This window comes from Clytia hemisphaerica, unplaced genomic scaffold (assembly GCF_902728285.1).
Source record: "Clytia hemisphaerica strain Z4C2 unplaced genomic scaffold, Clytia hemisphaerica genome assembly, whole genome shotgun sequence".
Classification (NCBI taxonomy): domain Eukaryota; kingdom Metazoa; phylum Cnidaria; class Hydrozoa; order Leptothecata; family Clytiidae; genus Clytia; species Clytia hemisphaerica.
The window spans coordinates 348734-361879 of record NW_027103598.1 but is presented as its reverse complement, the minus strand read 5'-3'; the positions used below and the strand labels follow the sequence as shown (position 1 = coordinate 361879).

Below are 13146 nucleotides of genomic sequence, written 5' to 3'. Positions count from 1 at the left end.
GGTCGTTTTTTTCACCCTTCAAAGTCTCTCTAAGGGCAGGAAAAATCAAAAAGTTTTAAATTAGATTTTTCAAAAAAGTCTCTCTAAGGGTCACCTTTTCGGCAAAAATCAGTCTCTCTAAGGGTCGGTTTTCGGAGGTCCCGTCCGCACATACCCCTCATCAGCCAACCCTAGTACCCCCCCCCCCCGTATCAAGCCTCATCTCGCGATTTCACTGCTTTTGATATAGAAGTAACAATCTCCCGAGAGTGAGTCCAGTCTTTTTTATGTCTTTGTACACGTTTTTTTAATCAATTTAGTGGTCCAATAATTGACAAACTATAAAAAGCCACATAAACTAAAACAATGTGGTTGAAAAGTTTTGAGCCACATCTAAAAGAATTGAATGAATAATCATAAAAAATCAAATCTTTTATATATATCTTTTATGTTTGTCCTGAGTGAAAGGATATGGTTGTTTTTGTATGTATGAGTTTTAGAGTTGCGCTGTTCTAGATCTGACTATAAGAGGTTTTGCAGTATCATTTGAGTTACGTTGTACTATGTCGTGATAAAATAATCGATCAATTTCGTACACTTTAACTTTTTTAAACAAGACAATGTTTCGAGGTACGTTTAGTATTTGTTCCACGCCTATGGAATCACACTAAAATAGCGTTACTGTAAACTCTCGCTTATTCGAACTTCTTTTTTTCGAATGCTTCTATAATTCGAACTAATTCTTACTCCCCGTCAAGGTGAAACCCTCTTGAGATACTTTCTATAATTCGAATCTCTCTGTAATTCGAACAAATAAGATTCCCCGTTCGATCTCGAATTAGCGAGAGTCAGCTGTAGTTGTCAAGACACATTCATTCACCACTTTAGCTTGTCATCACATTCGTTCTGATATAAAATATTTTTATTGTAATATACTTTGATCATCATTTCTTCAGATCTTCAAAACTATAGTTTGTCAAGTTTGTTAAAAACACCTTTCTTAAAGAATCCAAATCTATCTCATTCATGAAGAATGATAAACGATGTTATCGTCCGTCTAGGGATAGCAAAGGCGGGAAATATATATGCGGGGAGTTTACAGCCGTTATGGCGGTATACGGGAAAAAGAATCGATGGTACATTTTTGAAGACCGTCAAACTCTACCGGGTGCAAATCTTTTTCTGCAAAAAACCGTTTGTGAATCTTTTTCAATTTTTGGCTTATTACTTATAGATTGTGTGATTTTTTTAGACCATGCATAGACTAGAAGAATAACCATATTATAATTTACGAATATTACATATCTGACATTCCAACAAATTTTCAATGTTTTGATTCTAGGTATCAGTACGTATCCATCAACATCCACTGGCAGTTTCACCAGAGCTTCCAATTACACAAAACCAAATCTCACCAAACAAATGTCACTACCTCAAACATCATTCCTTCCTTCGGTCCCTTTGGCCTCGATGAGGTCACCTATGCGATCTTCAAGGTCCTCAAGCGCATCTTCGGCTACCATTCCTGAGATAGACAATACAGAGGTTTGTTTTTTTCAGTTTTCTGCGAGCACTGGCAGATTTAAGACAATAGAGCAAGTACTTCGGAAACATGCGAAGGAGTGCAACCTTCGTTAAAGACAATGAAATTACAATTACAAATCTCTTCCTCTCATAAGTTCGACATGGTCTAAAACCGCTTATGACGAGTCCGGCTATTTCAAATATACAATTGATGCTCTCTAATTCGACGCTCTACTTTTCGATACGCTCCATTATTCGATTATATTAAAAGTCACCGTCAACAAGAAACTCTCATATAAGCGATTCTCTACTATTCGATATTCCCTTATTCGATGAAAACCTGATTCCTTGAAAATCGAATTAGAGAGCGTAAATTATAGTTACACAATTATGTTGCTTGATAGTATTCCGGCTTTGAAATGAGTCGCATTTGACATTCGAAGAAAGGACTTCGAATTTGTAGAAAGGCAACTCTCTGAGTAGATTCCACTTTGTGTATTTTGTGATAAAACCGTTTGGTTGATGATTATGGTTTTCGTTATCTTGTGCTGGATTACGTAACTTTATCTTCTCGATTGACGTAATGTTTTTAGTTTCGCATTCACACCTTATTAAGACGATCACATCGTGCGGTCTCGATGCGGTTGCTTTAAGAAAAATATCTTTACCAGATTTGATCAATTCCAAATTCTTTGATTATAACAAGTCATCACATAATTTTGATTTTACGGTTAATGGCGGGGTGGAGAAACGCAAAATTTGCTCTGATGAAAGAGGCGCGTTCCAGAGTCTTGATTATTATAATGTCATCAGTCATAATACAATACAATACAATACAATACAATACAAGGCTTTAGGTGTACTCGAGCCTCTGAGAAAGTATCAATGAGATATGGAGTTTAGTTATTTTAACAATATTACTTTATGAACAGAACTCGTTATGACAAATTGCTCCCAACGCAGCTTTTAAGTGAGCTAATCATGTTCGTAGTCGTCGTTCCAAAAGAAGGCACCTGTCGTTCGTAACATAACTGGCGAGGAAGAAATTTACGAAGACCAGCCTAAGCCTACACAGTGTTTTAAACACAATACTTGCCCTCGCGCCGCACAAGCACAAAGTTTCATCTTCCTCTTGTAACTGCTTTGCTTTGTATATAGACAAAAACAATGTCTCTAAGTCTTTTAAATACCAGAGAGGACAAGAATTAGTTTGAAAGGGATGGCACGTTTCGGTTTAACTGTGGATCTGATAGTATTAGTGATTATCTATAGATTGGAGGATGAGTAGCAGCCTATTAACACATTGGAATAGTATTTCCAAAGGTAAACGCAGTTTGAACCCAAAGTTTTCAAACGGTTTTGAAATCTCCAAACTTTATCCATCTTAGATATAAAAGGAAACTTTAATTTTTTGATAAAGTAAAAAATCTCAAGGTTTCGTTACGTTATTAAGATGGTATCTTCGGTTTGATAAAAAAATGAAATTTAAAGAATGCATTCATAGTAATCAAGTTTTTACCTCTCTTTGTTTAAGAAAATTGTAAACGTGCTCTAAAAATTATATTACATGCTTTTTCTCAATAAGATAAAATTTGTCATAAAAATTTAAGAATATGTTGAGAATGCAACCATCAACTGAAGCTAAGATTACATTCTTTTAAATGTGAATTGCCAATTATCTCCCATCAATGCCCAAGAATTTCAAAATAATGCTATATTTTTTTCTTGAAATATAAATTAAATGTTTGGATCCTATCCTAAGAAAACCGTAAGAATATTTCAAGTTGATTTTCCCAAAAAGTTACGAGTATCCATGAAACACCATTGTTATAAAAAATGGTGTAGTAATACTTGGTTTGCTTTGGGAAAGTGTCGGCAAATCGCAACAAATAGGAAAAAAGCGTTGGAAATTATCGACTCAGTAATCTACATCCGTAGCCATTTCCAAACAAACGCTCATGATGATAAAATCTGAGGTGAAAAAAAGCTTGACAGGGTTCGCATAGACCTTGCTACGAGTTTCGAAATCGACTTTAATGTGATTTTCAACCTAATTGGTTCTACGAATCATTCTTTGTACTAATTCACCAAAAATCACCGAAAATCTGTCCTCGAAGCACATTCTTCGAATTCCATAAACTTGAATAATCTTTGCTATCGCAACAACCAAACGCTATCCGTTATCTGTCAATAAAACATCTTTAAAACAATGCAACTTTTCCACCCCTCTATCTATTGCAGATGTTCTCTTGTCTTCTTGTCTTACTGGATTGACTCTTCAGTTCCATAAAAAACGGATTTTGTCATTTTCCCCGTATATCTTATATTCTCACGAAACAGACACATGATGGTATACTTCATAAATTAATCGTTTTGCTCATTAAAATAATATTACCTCATTGTGTTTCAAGGAAACTAATGACCAATCTTTAATTACACGCCATTTTTTTGATAAGAACACAACATTTGTTTATTCTTATGACGAAATCTTTCTGTTCTGAGATATATCTCACTCCTGAAATTTCGAGAATACTAATTAGCCAGTTCGGAACAATGTCACGTGTGGAATCTGAAGGACTCGATCTTTATTTGTAAGAAGATACACGTTAAAACTGGCTCAAAGCAGACCAAAGACGAAAACATAGTTTAAAAGCGATCTGTACTGCATGCATCTTGTTAGACGCGTATTGATCTTATAACAATCATTCTGTTCTTCTATTAAAAATGTTTTTCGGAAAGTTTGTTGTTAAATGACAACACTGTTTTGTTTTCATTTTTTTCGTTGTTGTTGTGAGTGTTTGAAGTGTGAGAAGGAAGAAATTGCAATGTTTTAGTGGTCGAAGGTTTGGTGGAAAAGAATCAAATCCAGGGATTGTTTTTTTGAAAAATAGGTAAGGTTTTACTCCATGCTTTTTATGTTTAACTCTTTTAAATGTTAGTTTGGTTCCTAAAGTTCGAGTTGACGTTGTTTTATCTGAATAAAAATCCATATTACATTTCACCATCACAACATCACAGCTAATTATTTGTTTTACCAGTTCTACCAGAAATGGATATGATTTTTCAATTTTAAGATACCTTGTCTCAAAACAATGTGCACACTTAACTTTTTAAAGAATTTCTCAACACCCATACATGCTGTGTTATAAAGTTTTTGTTTACTCATCAATTTTAATTCAAAAGTTTTTTTCACATTGTATTGACATGATTGTGGAGCAAGATTGTTCAGAAAGAGGAAAAGAAAAACATTTTTATGCTTAGCTTATGCATAATATAACAATAGGCAGACACTGTCCTGATATGAAATATGTGTCTGATATGAAACGGGAACACTTATGTAAAAATTAAACCTTTAACACCACCACAAATTCTATGGATTTGTTGATTTTGTTAGTCTATGTTTGCCATAGTGGAAGTTTGTTTTCGTAAAAACCTTTCTTAGTTGTAAGAAAATTGACGATGCTCGAAAATCTATTTTTTCAAAAGATATGAAAGTATGAAAACTGTTTTAAAAAAAACTGAGAATCTCTTGTTTTTAACTAATTTTCAGGGTCCATCAACTAGTGTTTAAAGGTCTTTTATCTCAGGCAGAACTGTTGGAATATGGTTGCTAGAACATGTGGAGCTCACCCACTCTCCTATGAAACAGTATTAAAAGTTCTTCCATCTCAGTAATGTGTATAAAGAAACTTTCTCGTCTTAAAATTCACCAACATTTCAAGAATGTGCGTGATAACTTGCTGTGTAAAAATCCATTTTTTGTCTCATCAAACGAAAGATCTTGCTTTGACCATTGTTCATTATCTTGAAAGAGCGCGAGAACTGTTTTGTGTAGATAGGCGAAGGCTCTCCTTTCGATAGCTGTATACCCGAAGGTAGGGGAGGGCGCCACCTTTCTCCCTGGATTGCTCCACTTACCCTTGATCCTTCTCTTAGTTGCTGACCATCAAGCAGAGAGCCATTTTGGGAATCTTTGCTCTGATCTGGCTGGGGGTTGAACCCACAACCTTTAAAACCGTAGCCGGATGCTCTACCACTGCACTACGGTCGCTTTATGTAGATACTTGGAATAGAATATTTGGTGTGTCATTATTCAGTTTGTTATGTTATAGTCACTATGTTCGGCGCATCCAGTACTGCCAGAGTTCATTGACTTTTCTTCTGCTATGAAAATTGAACTATACTTTGCAATGTGAATTCTTACAAATAGATTTTACAGATTTTAATGACATTGTTTGTCTGTGTATGTTTATACTGCGTGATGAGCAATAAATAAATAAACGAGGTTCGTGTCCCTAGCTTGCACCAAATGTGATTGTCAGTAAATCATGAGGATAGAAAGTCGTGTGCAGTTTTTGCTGGGTTGATAGTGTAATCATTGAAACCACCAAGTTCAATGCAAAAAAAGACTTTTTAACAAATTGTGTTTTATTTGATGTAAAATAATATAATTAAATTAGATTTGCATGCTGTAGACACTTTTGTAAATTTTGAGACAATTTTCTAATCTCCGAGTGGATTCTGATTACTCTGTCCTAGCACGTATGCACATGTGCGCAGAATGCATGATCTGTTACGAAATTATCAAGCTTATTCTCTATTGGTGGCTTTCATGTTGTATGGAGGATGAAAAGTTTATACCTGGACACATCTGTATTCTACATTATGCATATAGTTCGAGCTAAAAAGATGAATCAAGAAAGTTGAATGAATAATTGAGTTAAAGTATTTTATCTTACACTGATTAGGATAATGAAACCAATTGAAACGAATGAATGAGTATTCATCACATACACGATTCACTCTTTACAACTACATAGTGATTCTGCATTTTTCGTCTCTCGTGTGTCGGTCTAGTTTGGTGCTTTTTTGGCCGCTCTTTTACTCGTGTTGGAAAAAGCTCGAATTCTAGACAAATATAAAGACTACAACTTTAAATTAGGTCCATAGTCATTACACCCTTTAAAGTTTGGGACTGGTTGGAGTTTTTATAAGCTCTTATTTGATCTCACTTGTAATAAAATTTTGTTACTTTTTTTTGAAGAACGCGTCATTTTTATTACTTCAAATGACCAATCAGTGAAGTATCTTATAAAAACTCCAGCTCAACCCCAAATTTTGTAGAATAAGTATATTGTTAAAGTTCTGCATATTTACAAGATGTGCTGGATAATATTCTAACTTGGATTGATTACTGAGCTTATTTATTTAATTAAATGTATAACTTGATTAACTTTAAAGTTCTATTGCCAAAAGGTTGCCAAGGTACAAATGTAAATGGTGCTATGCATGTCTGCAGATGGATTTTTGTTTTGATTCAAAAAATATTTTTATAATCTCTGCACAAAGTTTTGGTTGTTGAAAGTTTCTGTGAAGACTATACTAGATAAAAGATAGAAGGTTTGAGTGGATCTTAGTTGAATCCGTTTTATGTCTCCTTCCTTAAAAGATCAAGGTAGATACAAGGACTATTAGAATTGCTTAAAAAGCTAACCCTAAAATCAACATTTGCCAGAAAATTTATGACTGATTATTAAGTTATTAACCAAAAAATTTGCTTTCATGTGTTAAGAAATATCTTTCTTTTTTTGTGTCCTGTTAACCAGATTCAAACCTCTCACTGCTTAGATTAAAGAGAAATTTTTTTATGGGGATATAGTTTAAGGTGTTGATGATTTTTGTCAAGAGGTTAATCTTTCGTCACTTAGCACAGTTTTTTTTATTAGAACAACTTTTGACTTTTAAGATGTTTTAAAGGAGCCTTTGCAAAGACTCCAAGTCTATTCGATGGTCTCTTTACAATTGAGCTTATATAACTCAGGTACTGTTCTGTGTTTTCAAAGTTTGATCAATTAATTGTTTGAAAAATCAAAATATGAAAGCCGTATTCTTTATATCACCATTCAACACCAGGTTTGACCAACAAATGTTTGAAAAAAGCATATATAACAATCCAAGTATCACTTTTAAACATTTTTTTAAGTCTCTTAAGAGAGTACTTGTTGTTATGAGGGCAACCAAAATTTTCCAACCCTTCGGCTGTTCTAATATTGTTCTTATTTTCACCAATTTGTGGGTATTTTTGTGCAAATGCCTAAGAAATTTGGTTCGAAATGCCTTAAAATGTTCTTAACCTGTTCTTATATTTTAGCTATCGAAGTCTTTTATATGTTCTTACATACGACATTTGTCGTGAGAAATTTCTTGATTCAATAAAACCTCTAGTGAAGGGTGAGAATAGCTTAACAACACACACAGAAGAGACACTGGTAATAATAAACAAACACTGAAATCATATCATGCAAAAATAACAACAATTGAAAAATACCTTGATACTGTGTTGTGTGTTTGTCGATGATGATTTTATTTATAAATGTTGTTTAATTCAGGCTTATACTCGCTATGTTTATTTCTTGTGATGGTTGACTGCTATATGGATGATAGTCTTTACGATTCAACAGTTTACAAGAATAAAACTAGAGCAGTTACCTCAAAAAATATATTACTGGGTCCCAAGTAAACTAAGAGGACAGTTTTCTTTAAATGAATAATCAGATAGTTTGAGAGATTCCCCTCTGGTTCTGAGCAAAAACCTCCATATCTTTTTGTCTAAGTCTTTTCTAAAGTTGAGGAATTACAATTTCTGAAAATTAGAATCTGAATTACAAGTTATATATACGTCAAAATTATATTTTCCTTTCGACTTTGATATTTTAACTCTGGAAAAGAGTTAGTCTAAAAGAGATGGAAGGTTTTTTCTCAAAAGCATGGAAGAAATTTACTGGCAAAATACCTCAAACCATCTTATTACCCCTTTGAGATTTCGATTTCTGAGGATTGTAGCTTATTATGCTATCATCAGTTCTAGACTAGGTTGAAATTCAAAAATTGATCACTTAGATTTGGTGTGTATGTAAATCCTCTAGTCTACCTTAACTTCAAGTTTGCTTGTTAAGCTAAACAAAGTATATGTCGGATGTTTAAGTCTGTCTAAATGTCGAATTAAGAAAATTAGATTCTCAGTTCGTTCGTCAAGTTTACAAACAAAGTTTTATGAAGTTCCTAGCTGGAGATTTCCTCTGTTTCTTTGACTACACGTATTTTTATAAGAACATCAAAAATTTTAAAGCCCTCGAATGTTCTTGACTTTTTGAATTTTAAGCTTAAAAATGTTCTTAACATGTTCTTATTTTCACCAATTTTTGTGAGTATTTTTGTCAATTTTCCTAAGAAATCAGGTGTTTTCGAGTCCTCAAAGCTTTAAAATGTTCTTAACTTGTTCTTAATATTTCGACCAGCGAAGCCTTATGTTCTGATAAAAAAACAAGCTTGAAATCCAAAGATAAGATTCCTTACTAGGCTTTAGTTAAGAAATCTGAGACGCTTCCTATCTAGTCATCATTCGTTGAGTTTATTTTTACGTTTTTTATAAGAACATCACAAATCTTTTAAAAACCTTGTATGTTCAAAGCTCTTTCAAGTTTCAAGCCTAAAACGTTCTTAAAATGTTTTACTTTCAGTATACTTGCATGTAATTTCCTAATGAATCTGAAGAAATTGCATGTATTAGTGTCTCTGCAAAACCTAAGATGTTCTTATAATATTCTCAATTTTACTTTGTTCTTATATTCTTTGTTCTTATATATAAAAAGGTGTATTACTTTACAAGGTATCGATGTTTTAATCATTAAGATATATCCTGTTTCGTATATTAATTCTCTTTGAGATTTTGAGATTTTCGGAAATCAAGACTTGATTTTCTGACAAGATAGTAAAGTTACACTTTTGTGTGTTTTAAAACATCAAAAAGTGGTAAATCCATTGTAGACTTCGTATGATTGTTAAGTGCTTTTGGAGGGAAAATTTAAAAGTGAATGCTTGGAAACTATAAGGATATTTTGAAGATCAGAATTTCAAAATGACTAGATTTTTTATGGCGAATTTTTTTACAGTCAATATGATTAAGTCGTTTTCAGATTACATTCGATTTAGTATAATGTAGACCATTTTTACGGGACAAACTAGATTAACTTGCTATTATATATGTCCCCTTTTTCCTGAACCTGCAGCTATAAAAAGCTTTTTTCCCTCAGAATATTCACTGTAAATAGAACCGATAGAACTGATTTTAATAAAGTTTTAGTAAGAACATGACGAATGAAACTTTTTTGAATATAATTTTTCTATTTCATAAGTATTCGAACGTTCTTAAAGCAGTTTCTTTATTCATAATGGAATATTCGTAGAATCTCACCAATCATTTCCCAGCACAAGGCCCAGTCTACCCTAATATCCTAGTCTACAAGTGGTAGTCTGGAAGAAAGAAATTAACCAAAAATTTTCTTATATAAAAAATAACTCTTTTCTGCAGATTTTTTTGATTTGGATTTTTGAATTTTTCACGAATGAAATTTTATATTTGGTTTTTGAAAGATGGTGTGAAAATTTCTAACTATATTCAAAGATTGGATGGGAAATCGAAGTCTCTTTCTTAAATTTTTCTATTTCACAGAATAAAGGGGAAGCTCCTTCCAGTGGATGATATGACTCGGACGCACTTTTTCAGTTGACTTCAGGCTAAAAAAGCTAGGTAGATTGTAGATAGTTAGTATTTTTATTAGTTCCAACTCTACTGCATCAACTTCACACGTAACAGTGTTCTGAAACATATGGTTTAGCAATTTATTTAAATACTGCTCTTTAAGTGAGCATTTTTAGAATAATATGATTAGTTTAGCTTGTAAATATAATGATTTGAAAACCGAATACACGTTTTTATATAAGAACAAACTATATAAGAACATAAAGCTTCGATGGCCAAAATATTAAGAACAAGTTAAGAACATTGCAAAGCTTCGCGGACTCGAAAACACCCAATTTCTTAGGAAATTGGACAAAAATACTCACATAATGGTGAAAATAAGATTATGATAAAGAACATTTTTAGGATTGAAACCCATAAAAGTTAAGAACATCGGAAGGCTTCAAAAATGTTGGATGTTCTTATAAAAAAGATGTGTATATTCATTGCCCTAATATGGAGATTACTCTTAAGTCTCTTTCTCCATCCAAGAGATGATTTCACCAGAGACGAGCTGATTATCCTTTTAATCCTTCCATCATTGTTCTAGGGGGAGAGAGCCTTGTAATACTAATAGCTTTTCTACTCACTTCTTTTGACACCAGTTAAATGAAATTCTATATAATTACCTCTTTATAATCATCCTCATGTTCTGTTTCTTTATAAGAACACAGTATTCTTAAGGTGTTCTTATTCATTGACTAAAAGCACTGATACCTCTCAAACAAGGTTGTTGGAGAGACATATCTCTTTAGTTTGTTAAAGCTTTTTGGCTAGACTCTGTTATATGCTTTTTCTATTCTTTTGAACCTATTTTTGTAGTTTTTTTGTTGTATGGAATGAATTATGTTCTTAGAATGTTCTTATGACACAAATGCAATTACAATTCTGACCACGGTTTATTACGCATTGTTCACAAGTGAGTACTAAGCATCTAAGCAATGTTTAAGATAATGAAGTCCTTTGGTTTTCGATAATCATTGCTCTATTATAGTAAAGATGAATGATGCATATTCTACAGTTTAAGAGATTGTTGAATATGTTCTGTTAATGTGGTTTCTGGAATCCATGGTGCCTTCATCCTTTAAGATTCATATTTTGTTGTTATTGATATTTCTTTGGGATGCCTACTTCAAACCACGTGAGTGATTTTTGTATTTTTATCATTTAACATTTCCTGGGAATAATACAGTGCAGTGGAGTCTCCATATCTCTAACCCGCACGGAGAGACACAGATTTGTTCAAGCTAAAGACATTTCGAGTAAGGCTTATAAGGCATTTTTAACTTTAAGGGACGAGAAAAATGTCCGAGTTAAGAAGACATTCGAGTTAAAGAGGTTTGATTTAAAGATACTCAACTATAAATTGTGCTGATCTCCAGATCATGATTTTTATGATGTACGGAATTTTAAGTTTACTTTGAAAAATATATTCAAAAATATATTCAGTCACAACTTACCATCAGATTTTACCAATTGACTGAATCAATTTGGCTTAGATTTCTAGGCTATCAGTTAAAGTAGTATAATATCTAGTTTTGGAAACTTTGATCATCATCTCCATGAAAAGTCAAGAACACTTCGTCTGACGTTATCCAAAGGATATCTGCTTTATTTAAAGTTTGTTTTCTGTCCAAAGAAAACATGAAGGGAATGATGAAAAGCCTTGATCGCTGGATTAGGCTTTGAAGTCTTTTTCTTCTACCTTGTTCGATTAATCTTGTTGTTGCTGTTGAAAGATGTCTTTTTGAAATTTGTTGTGTGTTGTGTGTGTTTAGATTTTTGAAGTATTAAATACCTCATTTGAGTCCCAAATAGTGTTTTTATCTGGTTATCCTATAAATTTGTTTTGGGTTAAGCAATGTTAAAATTATATGGTTTGTGTTTTTGCTAAGCTGTAACTGGTTCCAGGTTTGCTTGTGAAAAAAGGTGGTTTTGTAAAAATGGATTTTTGTTCAACTGACTCATTACAAGAATATAAGAACATAAGGCTTCGATGGCCAAAAAAATTAAGAACAAGTTCAGAACATTTAAAGGCTTTGAGGGCTCTAAAACACGCGATCACTTAGAAAAATGGACAAAAAATATTCACAAAATAGTGAAAATAAGAATATGTTAAGAACATTTTTAAGCTTAAAATTCAAAAAGTTAAGAACAAAAATCTTGAATGTTCTCATAAAAGAATGTGTTTTCCAAGATTTAATTTCGTAAAGATTGCATAATTTCAATGTGTCAATGTGAGTTAGCTGATACTTGTTTAGCCTGAAACCTCCGAATGACGTCTGAGAAAGATCGTTTAAAATCACTGACTGACGTCTGTTTTATCATCTCTTATTTACCTAACGAACCGTTTACCAGACTGTTTTACCAGCCATTTTGAAAAAAGTCTATTTTCATATTGTTAAGCCCTGAAAAAGCTCCTATAATTTGTTTCTACTGAAAATAGAATAATGAAATAAAATTTTGTCTCTGACCTACTTGGCCTGTACTGTTTATTGTATGCTCTGTAGAGCATTTCAATTTTGAAAGAAACTGTTTCAAAAAATCTTTTGGAATATTACCCTATTTTTAGTACTTCAACCCTTCATTTGCCTAAAATTCAAGGATCAAGGATCAGCAATTTTGGAATTTTTTTCCTCATTGATCTTATAAAGTTCTTATAAATAAAGGAGTGTAGTTAAAAAAATATTGAGCTACTCATACACTCTGTTTTTATTTTAAGAACAATCCTATAAGAATGATGAGGCACAAAATCGCCAAACAATTTAAAAACTGCTCGACCTGGAAGTAGTAAAAAGTGGTTATAAAGCCCAAAATACTTCCAATTTCACCCTTTAAATGAAAATAGGATAATTTGAAGCTCAAAGTGTCGAAAAATTAAGAACAGTCGAGCCCCATCAAAATTTTACCGGTTCTTATATATAAAGAAGAGTGTATCAGAGTTCGAACTCGGACCTCACGTATGATTCTAATTCAATCTAAACTGTACTTGAGTTTAACAGCTCATTCTTTAACATTTTCAAAATATTGTGAAAACTATTGAGTTACTCATATCAGAGTTA

The 13146-nt window shown here is 32.7% G+C and overlaps 1 protein-coding gene across 6 annotated transcripts in view; it reads left to right on the top strand.

Annotated features, from left to right (window-relative positions):
- Positions 1–13146, top strand: part of LOC136801882 (putative leucine-rich repeat-containing protein DDB_G0290503) — a 66360-nt gene that overhangs the window by 12931 nt on the left and 40283 nt on the right. For 4 of the 6 annotated variants that reach the window (XM_067058546.1, XM_067058544.1, XM_067058547.1 and 1 more), the window contains exon 5: positions 1322–1524. In XM_067058546.1, coding sequence (XP_066914647.1) covers positions 1322–1524 — 203 coding nt within the window. Of the gene's footprint in view, positions 1–425; positions 610–1321; positions 1525–11012; positions 11226–13146 lie in introns of those variants that run through there. The other 2 variants (XM_067058549.1, XM_067058553.1) reach the window with 2 other exon arrangements.